General features: G+C 27.8%; 1 protein-coding gene across 1 annotated transcript; it reads right to left on the bottom strand.

Moving 5' to 3' along the window:
• Positions 1-1893: 1893 nt before the first annotated feature.
• LOC105362543 (UPF0472 protein C16orf72 homolog) lies at positions 1894-19620 on the bottom strand. The gene is made up of 5 exons (XM_011500005.1): positions 19195-19620; positions 9979-10050; positions 6261-6432; positions 4020-4165; positions 1894-2341 (listed from the first exon to the last, which is right to left on the bottom strand). Exons 1-5 carry the CDS (start codon positions 19385-19387, stop codon positions 2199-2201), a joined length of 726 nt encoding a protein of 241 aa, XP_011498307.1. The 5' UTR covers positions 19388-19620; the 3' UTR covers positions 1894-2198.
• Between the last annotated feature and the right edge of the window lie 1555 nt (positions 19621-21175).

The following is a 21175-nucleotide window of genomic DNA, read 5'->3' as shown; positions in this document are numbered from 1 at the left end:
ACGTAAAACTTGCAACAAATCATTAAGCATAATGTAAAAAAATATTCTAAATACTAAAATTATCACTTCCTTGCCTAGTGTTGTACTCTCAATGCACAATAATGATCTCTGTGGTCTTGAGATTAGCCGAACAGTATGGAAAGAATTTAACACGAATGTAAAAATTTATTTTTACTTTAATTTACCATTAAATCTTTTATTGATAAATTTTATAAAAATCAATACCTTTATTAATATAATGTAATTAAAAAAATCTTTATGAATTAATTATGCATTAATTATGTAATAATATTATTATAAATTGTAATTATCGTTAACAATATGTATTACGGTGTAATCCGGTTTAATTTATAATTTAACAAATTTTAATTTCTGTGCAAATTAAAAAAACTTTCATTAATTAAATAAATAAAATATGGACATTTAAGAGCAATCGATTTTTCAATAAAGGGAGCATTCATGGCTTTATTTTAGTCACTTCTTAAGAGAATAATTTTAATGCCAAGCCTGATTGAGCATTAAAAATATTTTCGAAAGCTACATAATTAAAGATTCAAAATTTACTTGAACCCGAATATTCGAAGGAAGAATCATAATCAGACAGAAATAAAGATTTCCAGGTAATTATTTTTAATAAACCTTCCCAGTAAAAAATATTCTAAATTCTCCCGACTGGCACTTTGAACAGGCCAAGGATTCATTTAAAAATAAAAAAAAAAAAAAAGAACCAGCTTGTCGCTGCACTGCCAAGGCGGAATCACTAAAAAAATTAGTCGCATTGCGGATCTAAGATCGCTTACGAAATTCTCGTCTATGACACAACCACGAATATCCGTTTTGTTATCGGCACTTTGAGTGGTATTCGAGTACATCCGAAACGACGCCTTTGCATTCACGCCTTTCGAGCACTTTACAAAGAGAGGAAGAAGGGAGAAAACAGTCACGCTCATGATTCATCGTTCATATGAGCGATTGCACTGATAAACGTATGGAAACGAGTCATTCGCGCGTTGGTTGAATAAACTGCCCGAAGATTATACAATACAAACGTCACTTTTTCCCTTCGTTACTTAATGTAAGGAAGCCACAAATATATAAAATACAAATCATCGGGCAGTAATGTAATACAGCAAACGCGCAACAAGCCCGTACCTCCCAATGGACTATTTTCGAACGCCGCTAGGTGGTTGATCGCAAACGTGGACACCTTTCATTATTTTCAAATAGACGCTTAGAATGAAACATATCATTAACAATAATTATTTTATAAGAATAGCTAATGACGTATAGCTACTCATAGAATTTTCATGCCTCTAACATCGAAATTCAACGATATTTTGGTTATACACTCAATCGAATATGATATATATATATATATCAAATGGTACAAATTAAATTACAGAAATAACACATAATTATATATATTTACATATGGAATATAGAAGAATTTTGAAATTTTATTGAAGTCATCTAACTTTACTAGTAAAAAGATCTACTCAGTGTCACTTTTAATTTATTGCTTAAAACAAAGCAATTAATCACAACTGTATTAACAAACTCATAATCCAAAGTAACAAAAGGTGCCCCAGTGCCTGCTGATCACATGTTCCTTAATTCGGAGATCCATTTAGAGTTTCTTTGGTAGCTTAGTCGTCCCGTCAACGGCAAAAAGCTCGAGCAAGAGTACATCAAAATAATGCAAGAAATGCCGAAGCGGCGAGCCGTCGATCGAACATGCTCTCTTCTCTCTCTCTCGCTCGCTCTCTCTCTCGCTCTCTCTCTCTCTCTCTCTCTATTTCTCTCCCAATCTCTCTCTCTCTCTCTCTCTCTCTCTCTTTCGCACCACACACACACACACACGCACACACGCACACACACACACGCGCGCGTACGCGCGCGCGAAGACACATGGACACACGCGCATGCATACGCGCACTCGTTCATTTGCACTCTCCTACTCTTACTTTCGCATACGTGTACGCAATCATTTTCCCATTCTCTCACGCACGTAAACAAGGACTCTTTCTTTTTGTGTTTTCTTTTCTTGTATATATTCGACTTCTTCATGGGTGAAGTTCGGAAAAATTATTATGACGAATAAATTTGTCGTATTAATTAATCGATACAGGGAACAAAAAAAAGGAGAGTAATGAGCTCGTACGATTGGTGACTGCTTTCATACAACACTTCGCGCACTGTTACATGAAGCGCGTTCGCTTATGTGTGGGTGAACCCATATCGACGTCGTGGGACGCTGGTCGCTTGTGATGCCGGGCGAATTCGCTACTGATGAAGGCCGAGAGCTCGGTCTGTCGTCCGGTACGCCGTGACATCGGTGAGCCTGGAATTCACGGTAGTATTCTAATATTTGTTTTTATTTTCAATATTTCTTATGTAAAATATACGTACTAATCAATAAATATTTATGTTCTGATGAAATTATGTATTAACATTGTATTATTTATTTGGTAGATTTTACTTTAATAGGACAATCTTCCTAACACTTACGTTTCATTGTAGTAGTTGTAGTTCGTTATATCATCGACAAAGTAATTTATGGATTAATGAAAGCAGGATTGGCAAAGTATTAAACTCAAAAGACCGTTTAACTTAGTTTAACGTCAAGACTGAAATTAACATGACCAATGGTATAATCGTTAATACGAATTAAAAAAGAAGTGGAAATATTAGAAGAATACGTATGGAAATACGATCGAATATTAAATATTACATAACTTGATTTTATATTACTACATACTACTATGGAAATTATTATTTCAATTGGCGCATTTTTTTAATTTAATAAAATCAAACTACTTGATTTAAATATTAATTAACAATCAAATATATAACAATTTTAAATGAACAAAATTATTTATTATTAACAGTAGAAAAAATTTTGATGAAAAAGGCTTTAACTTTTATGGCATGCAAATCTTTTTTGCATACATTAATTTAACTTTAATGTCATTTCGTGTAATTACATAATAATAATATACGATTCTTCATAAAATGTAAAAAAGACTCGTTGAATTAATCAAAGTCTATTTGACTTAGTATCAAGGATGTATATTTATTTGTGATGGATTACTTAATATTTATTTCTAAATATTAAAATAAGTAACAATATAGAATTTTTAATAATTATATGTTTTTATAATTGTCTAATATTTTCTAAAATTTATTGATTAATAGCTTATCTGAGCTATAATGACTATTTTAATTACATAGAGTCAAAAATGATAAAAGTTATATTTCTGATATATTGAAAAACTTCAGATGTTAATTCACATTTTTAAAATAAAGATACTCAATGAATGAATAACTTAATAGCATAAAAATTCTTTTTATTTTAAATTAACAAAAATGTATATATATAACTTTCGTTATAATAGAAATACTTTAATTTTTATTTAAAAAAAGTTATTTAAATATTTCAATCAGAAACGTATATTTTCTTTTTATTTTATAAGCCATATCAACAGTTATGACAACAGTAAAATGTTAAGTGATAAATTATAAACTTTTATATATAAGCTTATTTTTAATGAAAATAATTGCAAAAGTCTAAAACTTATAAAATATATTTGAAATATATTGAATTTATAAATACGCTACACATACACAAACAGATAATGCTTACATGTATTTGCGCGCGCGGGCGTATATTCGCGCGAACATTGGCGTATGGGTGCATGTGTGAGCATGTCTGTGTCTATATTAGACACATGATTAAAATGAAATTTTTTTTAATAAATAAATACTGATTCAATTTGCTTTAAAGCGACAGATAAAGCATATTGACATAACAATGCTTTATCCTAAATTTTGACTATTATTTACAACTATGAACACATTTAAATATAAGACTGTCTTACAAGAAAAATAACTGAATATGTGCGTACGTAACCTAATGTTGATTATAAAAGAAACTATACGAATCTTGAAATTAAAGGCATTTTGCATCATGATTCGGAATTTTTATTAAAATCTCTTTAAAATAGTTTTAAAAAATTTACCCGAAAGGGCGATGGCTTCCCGAAATGTGTGTAGTTCTGGATCTGGTTCACTGCCAGGTGGCGGTGTTGAAGACACAACCATACTTGCTGTTGGGCTCTGTGAAGGGGGAGATCCGCATACTGTCATACGGGGTTTAGGAGAACTCCTGAAAATTGTATAAGTTTCTCTATTAAGACGATGCGTCAAAAAGAAATGGAAAATAAAATCTGTAATATTGTATTGAGATACCACATATGATAAGTTAAAGCTTTCAAGCCTAATACTGTGAAAGATACTTGTGTATATATATATATATATATATATATATCACAGACTGAATACTATGTGTGACGTTATATTTTAGTGTATGTTACGTCGCCTCTAAATAATCACGTTATTTTAGCATTTAGTATTATTCACTACTAGACATTTTGTTCAATAGACATTTTGCTCGAATATTTTTAGATTTTCACTAGTTTCGTATACACATATATATTCGTTTAACTGTTATTTATTTGATTGTACTAATTATTCAGGCAAAGCTCTAGTATTTAACTTTTAAATTTTATTCGATTAAATGAGATGAAAAAGAATATTGTATAGTATCATAAACAATATCGGGAATTCCGTTCACGTTCGGTAAGAATCAATAGCAAAATATGGAATTGATAATTTTATATTCCAACTCTTTCTCCATTTAAATAAATATATAAATAATACAAATAACAATATAAGTAAGGAAGTAAATAGTCTTCGATAATTATTGCACTTGTACATGACTTTGTTAAAATAACGAAACCATATTAACCATATTTCATATTTTGTCGTAAGATATTCTTAAATTTATATCAATCTTTAAACAATCTCTGAAACTTTAATTAATTTTGTTAATTTAATCATAAAATTGTTTTAACTACACAATATATTAAGAAATACTGATTTAATGAAATTCGCGCAATAATTAATATTACAAATATTAATAATGAATAATTTAATAAATAATGAACAATTCAATTATTTACAATAAGGAAGATTATTCGTAAACACGGACTTAGAAGTCATTACTTATTAAAGAAAAAATTATTAAGTTTATTTACTTAATGTTACTAACAGTTTATACATTTATACAAATTCAGCTTTATCGTTATTAATAAAAATTAAATTAGAAATTTACTTTATAATCACAATTTCGCACTTCGATATACACATTTTTACACATAACCTATTGAATTTGAATGCAATAAAGCAAATTATTAATTTTTACATTGAATATTATATTGAAGTATATTGTGTTGAATGTTTATGAATTTGTGAAATAATAGACTACGCATTGGCAACTCTCCCCATTCGCAAATTCGCATAATTCTAATATGCCAAGTATTTATTTATTAATTTTATTAAAATCATTATACCTATACTTCGTGATTAGTGTTATTTAAATTATATTAAAATAGTATGAATGTGAAATTTTTTTTCTGTTCAATAACTTTTACATTAACTTATAAGATATATTGTTTATGTGTTATACATTTTTATTAATTATTATTTATAATGTTAAAACGAATTAAAAATTTTCTTCCGAATTATTTTTAATAATTTTAAATGTTAAAGTAAGTTAATTATGTATGACCTCTTTCTCCTCTAATGCAAATTATCAAAATAAGATACAATTGGCAATAACTCATTTTCTCATGGAAATTCAATTTGATTAAGAGATTATCGGAAGTCAAGTGCCGATAAAACAAAGTTTTGTTTTTTTTCTCTTAATTGTGCTGTTCGTTGTGGACTACTCGAGGAGACACTTTTCCAATGGCATTTCTCCAAGTATTATAATATTTATTTTAAACTTGATACAATGATAGATATTATTATATATACTACTGAATATAGGAATAGAACGGAAATGTATTCTTACATTAGGTTGCGTGTATGAAATGAATGATTGAATAGTTATAAACAAAATATAGCAAAATACTACAGCATTAATAAATAAACAATTATAACAATAAAAGTAAAGTATTATTGAAGAGAACAGTTTTTATATAAACAGATTACTGATAGCTTATCATCTTTCCTTTGTATTATCGATTTATCAATACAATCAAAGAATTATTATCGAAAACTAAAAAACTAATCCAATTTTTATGAGGTTTTAGTTAACATGAAAAAATATAATATCTTCTTAAATACAATTTATATATCTTAAAAATAATCTTATCGTTATTTACGTATTTTTTTAAGTAGATATAATTTTGGATTACCTGTGCGAATGTGGTCTGGGCGGCGGTGGTTTTCCAGCGAGATATGCCAATAAGTCTTCCCGACGTATCATACGTCTTTTTTTCCTCGCCCAGTTCATTAATTCTTTACTGCGTTTCTGCTTTCCGGCTTCTACGCCTAATTCACCACATCGTCGAATTCCATTGGCAGACTCTGCAAATCGAATGCATTATACAGTGTAATATTTTTTCACTTTATTACAACATTAACTTTTATTAACGATTGAAAGAATATCTCTCATAATATTAATGCTTTTGATTATAGTATTTAATATATTGCGATTATTTCATTCAAAATAATAATAATTATCAGATGCTCTTGTTCTTTCAAGTGTTCGTTTCTTTCAATTCGCTATTGAACCTAAGATATGAATGTGAAGGTATGTAGCCTACCTTTCAATTGCGATACGTTAGGCTAATGTGTTGTTGATACGACATATTTATTAATTTCACTAATCTGTAGTACTTAATTCACTAATCTGTTTTTTTTTTTTTTTTTTTTTTTTTTTTTTTTTGTAAAATGCATAAATTCGTATAAAAAAAATCGCTAATCGACTTGTGCTTATAAGAGAATAATTTAAGAAGAACTTATGCATATAATAAAATTATATAATATACATATAGATTATTCATATTGTTATCAATTATTGAATGAAATAAATGTGAAGAAAAAAAAAATTATAAACTTAAGATCAGAATGATTAATTATTTTGATGGAAATATCAGTTCTTGTAGATTGTCGATAGTTGAGTTAATAAACTAAGAGTAAAATATATGGCATCGGAAGAAATTACTTACATCATTCCCATATCGATTATAAAAGATGGTAAGTACGAATGAAAACTAAGCACGTATTTATTGTTAAAAAATGTAAGCACAACCATATAGAATAGAAATTCTTTTAACAATAAATATGGAGCGCGAATAAACGTTAATTCTAATATAACATTCGACTATATCTCACATGATATTGAAATTCCTTAATTTAATCATTTTTCAGTTAATGAGCTATTCTTATAATTCCAATTATCGTGGATGGATAAAAAAAAATAATTAGTAAATAAAATTAAAAATTTGTTTAATATAAAGACTAGGAGAATGTACATTTAGATGCACATTAATTTTTAAATATTACATAAATATACGACTAATTACTCACGTGTAAGTTAAATTTAATTATAAAGTTTTTTTTTGAGATAAGTTGTAAAAGTTCAAGGTTAACCTAACAATATAATTCGAGAATTCTAAAATCAGCATTTTTTAAATTATAATATTTATTAATTCGTTTCTTGTTAATCATTATATTTTATTTTTATAATTGTTAATAATTAAGTACAAATAAAGATAGAAAAGAAATTTTTCTAAGTATTAACATAAAAAATAAAACCAAGTGTACATTAGTAAATAAATCTGTGATTAAATTGTTAAATTACTTATCAAAGTCACATCATCAATTGATTGTGACCAAATAAAAGAAAAAAATTCTTAATCGCTAAAATTAACTAAGCATTTAAAGGATGAATATTAATTTTTTACTGAAGACTTTTATAAAAAAATTTGAGCTATTAAATTCTCGTATAATGCAATAAAATTCCTTTACGCGCTATAAGCAACATTTAAAAACGACAAAGTTCTAATGAAATTGTCAAAAATGCGCAGAAAAAAGATGTAAAAGGAGCGACGTGGGTGTAGACAAAAAGCGAATTCAAAGTGTTGGGCGGCGAGCCTCTTAAACAGCTGACCGGCTCCGAAGGTCAGCTGTTGGCGTATCGCATGCGCGTGCAAATGCCTCGGTATGAGTAAACACCAACACATCTTGTGACAGACATTAAGGGACGCGTATAATACGACAACGACGCGTAAAAAAACCAATGTAGAAAATCCACATTTCATGTTATAGGAAAACTTCGGCTGTTTTATATAGTTAAGTTACTTTCAATTACGTATTAGAATATTATTCAATTGCATAGCGGAAATCCGTAACGTTTCATACTTTATCATTACACACACACGCACGCACACGCACATATATATATATATATATATATATATATATATTCACACATAAATATATATATATATATATATACGTACATATATTCAATCGTACAGTTGAAGGCATATTACTATATTTTTAAATCCACAAGGCTAATATAAAGTCACGGCATTAAATATAAAAAAATTAAATTAAACGTCGACCCTGATGAAATATAAAGTTAGAAATTCACTCTAAACACTCTCAGGTTAAATGCAATTGAATGAATGCTTCAATAAAAACAAATTATATTAATCTATTACAATAAGCATTAATATTCTCATAATCTCAAATGCAATTTAAAATAAAATAACCATATCGGGATTGGAAATCTTTATTTATAAGTTATTAGCTAAATACAGTCATTGTTTTCCTTTGCTTTGCCAGTTTAACACGTGCAATTTTACGGACTTCTATTTTTATACTACAAACAAAGGAGAGGGGCAAGGGCGAACGGGGGGAAGTGAAGGGAGGAGGGAGGCAGAGGCAAAGTACTTGGGAGAAAGGGAAAAAAGGGTAGGGTGTTGGAATCTTGAAATCTCTTGGGATGTCTGCAGAACCGAGGCTGTTTCGCTATACTCCATTGACTGTTCTCTTACTCAGAGAAGACTAAAGGATTTCAAAATATACAATGCCTTAACATTACTTGAAAAAACAATATCGCTACTGTTTCAAAAGCAATTGATTATATTGTAAGCTATTTACATTTTTTTTTTTTTTTTTTTTTTAATTGTAAATTCCAATGTCTGCATGATCCATACTTATGTGCTGTTAAGCATTTTGTATGTGAAGGGGGAAGGTTGCCCTGTGAAATACCAATGACCTTGAAAGAGTTAATAAGTAAAATAAAATAAAATTCAACTATGTCACTCTGATACTAATTTATACATTTAAAAAATCACATTCGGAAAATTCTTATCATTAAAGTATTAGTTTCTTTAAATTATGAACTTTCTGTTTCAAAAACTAATATGAAGTAGTATGATTTAAGTCAGACCCTATGTAATTTAAGTTATATACTATTGCATTGATAATTCGAAAAACGATTTATGGTACACCCTATTAATAAAAATTCAATTATGTAAAATGTTATAATAAAATATTACGGCTAAATATAAAGATATTCTAGATGTTTGTTTATACGTCTCATTACCATATATGACATAGTAATAGACAATATAAGAAACTTGTATGTAGATTGAATAAATGTTTACAAAAAATTACATTAGTTTTATCATTATCCCAATATGTAAAAATACATCTATTAAACATTATTTTCGAATAGAGGTTCATTAAAAAAGAAAGAATGAATACTTGGATTGATAAAAAAAATGTCACGTTTAATTAAAATACAAACGCTTCTCCAGCATAAAAGAAAACTTAAAGTGAAGGACTGATTAGAAGTAGAAATGAGGAAGTATAACAGAATGAAAAAGTTGAGAGAGAAGAAGAGTACAGATACAGCAGACAAAATCTCGAAAATAGTCAAAACGGAGGCTGCAGCTATTGTAGAAAGAGGCAGGTATAAAAAAGCATAAGTAAGAGAAACTAGGAGGAGCAGGTGATCTGTAGACTCTCGAGTATTTCGCCTCCACCATAGATGAAAGGAAGGTGCGCGCGCGCATTTTTCTATATCCGCACATTGCCCTGGCATATAATACGCACCTTTGAACAAGGAGGTGACCGTGCCTGCAGCCGTTTGGAAAGGCGACCAAAAGGATGTGCCCTGTGAGCGATCTGTAAAATCAAAACCAGAGTGGAGATTAGATATAAGCCGATAAATAACAATTCATTAAAAAGATAAATACGAAATGATATTTTTCATTTTTTAATTATAATAGGTTACAAGAATATTGTTTAAGAGTCAAACGAGAGGCTAAGTTGAATTTTGGCAGAGCAGGCTCCAATCCATAATGTAGTCGAATAATTGTTCTTAGTTTAACAAAGCTTCATTGTTCTAAGTTAATCGTTTTCGACAATCACAATTTCAGCTATTATTTTGCCTTTTTTCTACACTTTAAATACAAGAGAAGGGCTGCAAAAATTCAATCTTAACTTTTCTATAACATTATTTATGTTAGATCAGTAAACATACATATATTATTTTTCGAAACATGAAATTAATAAATAATTATTTGACAGAATTAATTTTTATGGTTCTCTGCGTTACGTAAAATGCTGTAGGTATTTTACAAAGATTTGATTGGCTTTAATAAAACATTATTACATCAATAAAATGAAATCTTCATTAAATAATATTCTTTATTTAAAAATATTGATTTGTATTTTATATTGCATTTGTTGGTATATATCGTAATGATAATTATTGTTTATGATAATTAAAATAAACTATGCAAAATTACAGAGTAATTATGACAGTTGGTACGTTATAATGAACCATATTATAAAAACTTATTGATCGAAATTTTGAATTCGAGAAGCATAGATATCCGAAATTCAAATATACATTTTGCAACAAAATTTTATAATTTGCTAGCAACACAGATTTCCAATAATTTTGAAGAGACTATTAAATAACTAAAGCTTGCGATCGAAATACATAGATTTTATCATATCCATTACATTGTATAATTATCCATATTTTCAAAAAATCCAATATTTCCCAATATCCATACAGACTATACTAATGAATTTTATATGCGTAATAAAACTAGCCTCTCTTGTCCTAGGATTAATAGGTGATGGATGGCTTTAACCGATAGCAGCCAAGCATAACTAAAAAAGGCGCGTTTCAGTATATGAAACTATAGACACTATTGTAATATAAATAAAATTAAAAAATATTTATTAATATTTTAATAATAGATGTAAAATAAATATTATCGAATACAAAAAATTTGTATATTATATATATATATATATATATATATATATATATATATATTTTCCATAACATTAATCTTGACATATATAATTACAACAAAGAAAGACATGAAAAAATTTTATAATACTTGAAATAAAATGGTTTATTCAGAATCGATAAAGTATACTTTGTGTATTTAGAGCGTATAGACTCTTCTAATTATTTTTGCAATTAAATTAACTTATTTAATCTATTAAAAGTATATGTAGTGAAGTTAGATTTTTTTTAAAAAATTATTATCATATTAATACATTCTAAAATATATCTACGACAATATTTAATTATATTTTGTAAATATGTGTTTGTAATTTAATAAAACTTAATCTGCGTAACTATTCATAAATAATGTTTCGAATTTGCTTTTGATTAGTAGATTAAGTTTGAAAATTAATTAGCAGAACTAATACTTTTATATGAATTGACCACTTCTGTATCTAAGATTTGCATTTATTGAAATGAAATCTAGATCGCCTATGAATCAATTTACAGATTATATAATTTATATATATATTTAAAAATTATGTATAAAATATCTGTTTAAATATTAATATTAATTTTTAATTATATATTTATATCAATATATTTTATATTCATAATAATTGTAGTAAAATAGGTTACACAATAATAAATATAATACAATAGATTTATATATTTATGTTTATATTAGTTATTATACAACTTTAGAACAAGTGTTTAAATATATTGATATAAGAAATTTCATAATATGCATTAATTATAAAACAAACAAGAAAATTATTAAATAATTGTCAAAATTATAATAAATAAACTATTTTTAACCTCCAGAACGTAATTATGAAAAATTATAAAAATAAATAAAAATAAATAAAATACATAAAAAAAAAATTATAAAAATAACCATTAAATTAACATAAATATATAACAAATACAATATTTCAAATATTGCTAAAATTTTATAAAACGAATTGTTAAAAATATTTTATAACAATTTTTAAAAGGATACTCATATATAGCAATACCCTAAATAAGGAAGTAACAAGTATCAACAAAAAGTAATTTTGATGATTACAACTGACAATATATATCTATAGACAGTATAAATACAATATATATGGAAGAACGAATAATGTTTTAAGATATTAACTTCCCCTATATGATAATTAGATGTGTGTGTTCTTCATCATCTTCAAAATCAATTAATTATTCTAGTAATTCTGAATACCATCATTCTTAGAGTAGAATTATAATTTTTGCATACTTTTGCATTAATAATCAAGTAGGGGTGAATTTGTTTTAAAGAAATTTGTTATAAAATGAAATTATTGCTGTTTATTAATTGTTCTAAAATATAAATATGATATTCATATTTATATTAAAAATTTTCGAAATATTTGTAAACGTGAAATTATAAGTTCAGTATTAATTTCGGTATAATGAAACAAATGAAAATTGCACCTATACTTTCATATCATAGTACGTGTGATCAATAAGTTGTTTAAAAAATTTATCGATAAAACGAATTTCGCCTTCTGTACTTCCTTAAATAATTTACGTCAAAGATTACGTTAATAACTTGTATTTCAAACTATATAATGCTTTTACATCATATTTATCAAGATAATAGATAAAATAAATAAATCCATAATAACGAATACAAATTTTGCGAGTTAACTGTCGATTATAGTGCCTCGAGACTGGCATAAAGTATAAAAAGCCTAAACAATTAGGTCTTACCGGAACTATCAATATATTATGATAGATTAATGAAAAAAAATATGTAATAATAAGATAAAAATGGCAGAAAGAAGCGAACCGAACACCGTCAATGAAAATATCAATACCGAATAGACTCTTTCTCTTTTTAAAATCTCTATGCAGAGGTGCTTTGCCTGCCAGAGTTTTGTTCGAGAAAATGGATGTCGAGCAAAATGGCAACACGCGAGAGAAAATACACGCTGACGCCGCGACTGCTGTTTGCTGCAACTCTCCTCTCGTTCTCGTTCACAAGAGTGAGATATTTTGTGTACAAGACAGTGTGCGTGCGTGCGGCGTGCGTGCGGAGTGCGTGCGGAGTGCGTGCGTGCATGCGTGCGTGCGTGCGTGCGTGCGTGCGTGTGTGCATGTATTTGTGCCTGTGTTCGAATGAGCGATGGTAAAGAAGAGGGAAGGAAGATAAGAGTAAGAAAGAGATAGGCTAACACTGGCGTATGTGACGCAGCTCCGACCATACGAGTGTGGACAAAATAAAGAAAGCAAACAACAATGCTTGTTCAGGACGACGAAGCGAACGATCGGAATGAGATGAGCCAGAGGCGATCCTCGAAACAGAGAGGCAAAGAGCTATGAACCCCGAGTATGATTTTCGTTTACTTCTATCATTCTAGCATTCATTGTGATTTGCTAATATGAAGAATGACTATTCTCAAGTGATTTATCGATATTATGTTGATCTATCATCTTTATTTTGAATTTTTGTGAATTGTATTCATGCACGTGAAAATTAATTTAAAAATTTATAAAATAATCGATTTCCTATAAGGCATCTATAATTTTCACATTTTATCACTAATTTAATATTATAGCCAAATTAATATGCCAGTTACAGATATTTATTTTAAAAATATAATAAACATCAATACACTTTTCTATCTTAAACATATTAACTATATTTATAAAAGTATTACTTTAAAATTCGTTTACTTTTTAAAAAATTAGAAAGTCAAAATTTTTGTAAGCAAAACACCTAGATTCATTTTACATTCTACTTTGTTCTTCTTAATCTCGTAGTAATCATCTTAGTTTTCAATATTTTACAATATAAATATCAATAAATACTATACAAAACATTAAGATATGAAATAGTGAATAGTCAATTAGAATTAAAATATATATGAATCGTACAGTATTGCAAACACTTTGAAATTAGTGCAAATATTAAAATTAATCCGTGTATAAGAATGATTTTATATTTTTTGTTTTCTTTATGATATAATTTTACTGCATTTTAAATGTATACAATAATTGTGTTGAAAAATTATTTACTTAGTTTCGTTTACACCAAAATTGTTTATTTCTATTTTATATTAACTACAAATTTTAATTCAGTTATCAAGATGTTTGTAAATATATTTATTAATTATAAAAATAAATCACAAGATCTGTAATCATTAGTAATAATATAAACTATAATTTCAACTGGAAATTAATAAGATACATGTAAATTTAACTTGAAGATTATTTACTTGTAAAATATAATAATGAAAATTAACAATTTACACAAACTTGGATAACGTTTATTTTCAAATTTATTATAAAAAAAAAAAAATAAAAAAAAAAGTATAAAACGTCATTTATTATAATTTATAAAATTAAATTACAATTAAAATAATTAATCTAACATTTCAACAATATAGAAATGAGGACAAATAACTTACACTGATCTTATAATGAATTTTGGAAAAAGATAACAGTTTCAAACGAACACATTCATATATATGTACGAGTTAGTAATAATATAAGATATGTTACAATACTGAAGTAGTAATAAAATTAATTAATTGAAATCAAATGATTTAAAAAATAATACAACTTTAACGTTACATATTTTCTAAACGATATGACTTAGAAAATAGAATTTAATTAATATTTTTCAAACAATGTGACTTAGAAAATATAATTTAATGAACTTTTTGTAAACATATAAAAACTAATTTTTGCACTTTTAAAAGAATAAATGTAATGAAATTATCGATTAAATATATTAAATCATAGAAAAAGTATTAGTTTATTTCAAATATTAATATAGTGCATAATGACGTTGGTAACATGAGAAACAGTAGGTATTCGCGCATGCGCGCCAACGGGTATTCAGAATGCATATGCATGAATATGTTTATATGGATTTATGTAGGTGATGTATCCGAATGTACATTAATGTATAGACGTTACCCACGTACGTACACGCGTGCATGAGCACGCGTGCAGAAACTATATATATATCTATATATATATGTGTATATATATATGCATATGTACACATATATGTATGCATGGGCGTGTGTATGCATATCCGCAGTTAAATACGTATTGCTTGGAATATGACGATTATAAAATTCAAATATAGGATTACATACATGAGATCATGACAGAAATTAAATAAAATAATTGATTAATAAAGTGAAAATTGAATTCAAGATTATTATTATCGAGAAAATTTTAGGTGCGCATATTATACACAATTACTAATGTAAAATCATTCATGACAATTGGAAAACTTGAATATATTCATAATGCGTCGTAAAAGTAATAAAATAATATTTACTTTGTATGCATAAGATAACTACATAAACAGAAAGAGTTCTTTCATTCACAATCGAATAATATATTTATTTGAAAATAAAATATTCAATAATTGTCTCTCCTAATAGACTTTTTATTTATAAATATTCCACTTATATTGAAAAACGAAAACTTAAAGTCAATATAAAAATTTATAAAAAAAATAAGCATATGTTACTTTATATCATGGTACAACTTCACCATATCTTCCGCAACAAATTGAGGTTATGCTTACTTGCATAATAATATAATTGTTATACACCGGATTTGTTGATACAAAATATATCATGTAAAAAATTCTAACAACAAATAAATATTAATTATTCTAATTTCTATTCAGAAATAAGTATTTATTTTAACACAAGAAAATGATCGATTCATAATTAATAAATTCATTTTTATTAATTGTTTACTTTATCAAGTGAATAATTATATTTTTAAATATTTTAAAATGTACTTACAATATATTTAACAATATAGTTTATTATTTATCATATTCATTTAGAAATAAAATTTGTTAATATTAAATTTTAAATATAAAACGATTAAACTTATCAAATATAATTTTATCTTAAAAATATAATAAATAATCAATTCTGTGTTTATTCTAATGATAACCAGGCTGCCAACATAAAAAACACTTATAAACATATATAAAAAACTATCTAAATATTAATACTAACCACATACTATATTTCATATAACTACATATTTACTATTAACTATCTGCAATATAAAAAAATTAATACTTAGTTTACTTCTATAATTTTGTACAAACATGTATACACACACGCGCACGCACGCACGCACGCACACATATCTATAAACTTATAAAATTAAAAAGTTAAAATTAAAAGTTTTTAAAAAAAATTTAAAATTTAAAATTCAAGTAAATACTGCTTTCTTAACAAATGTAATTATTACTTATCACTTTATTTATAAGAAAATTGTTAAATAAATAAATTTAAATATATTTCATTTACTAAGTATTATATCCAAATAAAATTAATAACATATATTATTAAATAAATGTTAATATATATATATATATATATATATATTAATAAACATAATGCAAATTGACTAAAAATCTAAACAAATTATAAAATATTATCAATGATAGAATAGATATTTAATGTAAACAAAAAATTTATCTTTTACAATGTATTAATTTTATTAAAATGTATTAAATATAAGGTCTGAAAAATTAAATAAATACAAAATTTTAAACACTGAAAGAAGACACTAAGCTATAAAAATTAAAATACACAAGATAAATAACCTAATCTAGTTTTGATAAATAACATTATACTTTTACTTCAGACATACAGACATAAATAAGAATTTCTTTTTTATTTAATGAATAACTAATATTAACTAACTTTGCATATAAAAATTAATTAAACTCAAACATAAATTTTTACATACAATTTCTTAGGTATATCACGGATACATATTGAACAATGTAAATATGAAGTACAAACTATTAATATAACAAGACATAAAAAATTTCAAAAATATGTCTTTCCTTCTATAATTTTACATAATACATATTTTGTTATATTTATAATAATACATATATAAAGTTAACAAAAATATTTATAACCTATACAATGACTATTCATAACAAAAGTTATCAACAATTATATTTGAAAATTAATAAATTATTCAATAATAGTAATTTAACATGTATATAAATGCATATCATTTTTATGCATAAAAATCTTTCAGTAATTTATAAAATTTGGATGAAGGTTTAAATAAAAGTCAATTTTTAAATCAATAAATAAAACGATATACCTGATCTGAAATGTATTCACTAAATAGATAAATATATATTAATGCAGATTATTAATTAATAAATTATTTATAAAATAATATTTCTAGCTAAAAATAAAAATAAAAAAGTAATTTAAATAGCTTAATTATACATTTAATGGGGTTTAAAATTTATAAAAAGTATGAAAATTATATAATAATAATTTAATCTATTTATTTATGAAACTCCAAGAACATAAATTCCTAAAATATCTAAAAATTTGGAGTTATTTCTCTCTTATCGAGTTGGTTATATAGAATTCAATTTTAAAAGAATGTATTTAAAGAAATCATTAATAATATATGTGAACAAATAAAAAGAGATTATTTTATTTCAACATTTTCTCAGTGTAAAAAGATAGAATGTAATGAATGTATTAATTATATATGGTCATCTGGTATTTAATAAAGTATAACTATAAATTTCAGTTACAATTTTAATATTATTTTCTTTATTAAATTGATAATTTTATTGTAAAAAATATATGATTCAATTATTAAGAGATATATCTCAAGAACCAAAAAGTAATGAATGTCTGTGAAGAAAAAGTAATTTATAATCAGAATATATATAGTATTCATAATGTACCCAACACATCAATACTTTATACAGTCGAGTTTAAATTTTTTATATCTTATACAATTGTTTAATACTTTGTATTAATAATATAATTGTTATACAATTGATATAAAAAAAAAAATATTTCAATAGAAAAAATTTAAATTCAAATGATAATGAAAATATCTGTTCAATCTATTAAATTAATTAAATATTAATAATAATATGTGAATGCCTTTAATAATCACAAACTTAATTCAACTTGAGAATGCAGAATATATAATGAAAATCTTAACCTAACCTAAACAGTAGTAATATGATTATCCAACTAATGTACACCTTGAACAATATATTGATAGTAATGTTTTGATTTTGAAATTTTTATTTAATTTTATTCTGACTGGAATGGAATTAATAAATTATTATCAATGTAATTATCAGTTTATAAAATATGCAGTTCTATATGGCTTGAAAAAAAAAAAATAATAATGTTAAAATGTTAAAACTAAAGTAAAACTGCTTCATGTTAAATGTAACATGTCTATATTACAATTCCCTCTAATAAAAATAGTACTGTAACTGTCCATTTATGTAGTATGAATGATTTAACAACACAAACATATATATATATATATATATATATATATATATATATATATAATAAAACATCAAAATAATGTAATTCGTGTATAACAATGGATAATTAATTATCAATGAAAATAATTTTAAATAAAAATGTTTAATAAAAATGATCGGCTATATAAATATCTTAAAAATGCCCCTTATAACGAATCATAAAAATAGTCTGGAGTAATTGAACGAAAGTAAGTACTGAATGTCAAATAAATGATATCACCGCAAATATAAATGTCAAATATACTTAGTTTATAAAAAGACATAATTAAAAACACTTGATAACCTAACCTAATATGACTGAAATAAATTCTGTGCAGCACATTTGGATTATCATAGTTACACTGCGACAAAACTAAGAACTGCGAGACTTAATTTATGAAGTATTATTTTCTAAAGGCATAAGCAAATTCCATATCATAAAACAGGAAGAGCAACGCAAAGGATAATGAAAGTCCATTGGAATTATCCAAGTCCAGAGTATATCACATTCTACTATCGGCTCATTACCAAACACTTGTGATAGGAAAGCATAGTCGAGCCAAGAGAAAATCACCAGTCTTCGGACAGACGAAAAAGTTTTAGATTACGACGAATCTATAAAGTATAATACATACAAAAAAGAAAGAGGAGGAAAGAGCAAGAAAAAGTAGGAGGAAATTTAACTCGCCTTTATAAAGCTGGGCGATGGCGGTGGCTGTCGTCTGAAAACTTGACCATATCTGCTGTGAGTAGAGTTCCTTTTCACCCTGTAGCTGACTCTCGTAATCCGGCTCAGCCTCGATTGCCTCCACGCACTGCTGCTCCCAATTTGAGTACCACAGATCCATTATCGAGTCCTCGTCGCTTCTATCTTCGCTCATGGCTCTTCCTCGGCTATTCTTTCTCCTCGCAGCGACGTTCAAAACACGCACGCACGCACACTCGTGAACGCACGCCGCAGTCCGTCTCTTTTTTCCTCGCGAGGAAAGAATGTGCTCGTGCGGTATGTGCCGAGGGGGGAAAAACAAACGGATGATCGTCGCCTCGTCCGCAGCGAATTCCTTTGCGAGCACGCACCACTTCGTCTTGTCTCGATGTGCACACACCACAGCCACGGCGACGGCGACGGCGACGACGACGACGACGACGACAAGGGCGACGACGACGTCGACAACCGCGGCGACGGCGGCGGCGGCGGTGGTGGCGACGGCGGTGACGAAAGTGACGGCACGACGGCAACGAAGACGATCAAAGCAGCACGCGACACTGCTAATAATCGAAAAACAATTTATATACTTGTCTTTGCTGCTGCTGCTGCTGCTGCTGCTGCTGCTGCTGTTACTGCTAGTGTGGCGGTAGTGGTAGTGGTAGTGCTACGGGTAGTAGTGGTGGTGGTGGTGGTGGTGGTGGTGGTGGTGGTGGAAGTGGTGGTAGTGTTGTATTGCTTTTGCTGGGCTGCGACGTTGCATACACGTTCATATACAATGCGCAACGACGTATGCGTGTGTATACGTATGAATAATATGGATATTCTCGAGGCACAATTTGTACTTGACCGAGAGAGATGGATGATAACACATTAGCGCGCTCGTGTGGGTGTGCAAGAGTTAGGTTGGGTTATAACACACAGAGAAAGGGAGAGGATTGTAGACACTAGGCTATCGTACACGGGGTGAGAGAGAAAGTGAGGTTAAGGGTTGACGTTCATTCCCTTTTTAACGACTTTTCTTTCTTCTTCTCAATTACACACTCTCTTTCTCTATTTATTTTGTCGAAAGTAAGGGCTGATTTCAAATTGTCTATGAAGAGAGGTTAGGCTAAAGTCGCGGCCATTTTACGATACTAAAAATGAAACGTTTAAACGTACACTGAACTAAAAAAAAAGAAAAAAAAAGATAGTTCACTATAATTACGGAGCACGGAATTTTCCGAGCTCCTTTATTTTGGGCCAAGCGTTCGAAAGGCACGCGACAAGCAGCCAGTTGTTGAAATAAACACTCCCAACTACTCCAAACTCGTCCACACTCCTTCGTCCCGAATGTACACAAAGACGCAACTGACTGGCAACTCCTGCGCTCGCGCATAACCTCTTAATGTTATACACGCGCACGCGTTATTGTCGTATTCGTCACGCACGAATCAACTCCGCGCGTATAACTTGCAACTCGCCCGTCTCAGCCCAATCTGCCCGAGCTGCACTCGGCTCCGTTCGACTCCACACTCCACTCCACTCAACTCCTACTCAGTTCCATACGCCTCTCTCCCTTCCCTGCACCACAACCCCCCACCGCCCGGTCAACCCAACCAGCCATAAACGTATCTATATGCTTCATAATACTGAGCAGTAAGCATTTACAATGACGAGTTTTGAAGATAAAGTCGAAAGATTAGTCACAGTCGATAAACAGCCTACACAATAATTGACCTATGCTCACCAAAATCTTCACAATTTAACAATAAATACGTAATTAATTACTGGACTTTTGCTTTATTATGTCCAAATTAAATAACGGAATATCATAAGATTTCAGCAACAAGTGTATTGTAATACGTGCTTTCGTTTTCTATAATTTCATGAATTATATACACCGACGATCATTAAAAATGATTAAATTACAAATGGAATAATTGATTTATAATTTTTCTTCGTCTACTGAGAGAAGCTGCGC

This window comes from Ceratosolen solmsi, unplaced genomic scaffold, assembly GCF_000503995.2.
Source record: "Ceratosolen solmsi marchali unplaced genomic scaffold, CerSol_1.0 scaffold41, whole genome shotgun sequence".
Taxonomy (NCBI): Eukaryota; Metazoa; Arthropoda; class Insecta; order Hymenoptera; family Agaonidae; genus Ceratosolen; species Ceratosolen solmsi.
Note: the sequence above shows the minus strand (reverse complement) of the source record. Positions and strands in the feature narration are given on the sequence as shown.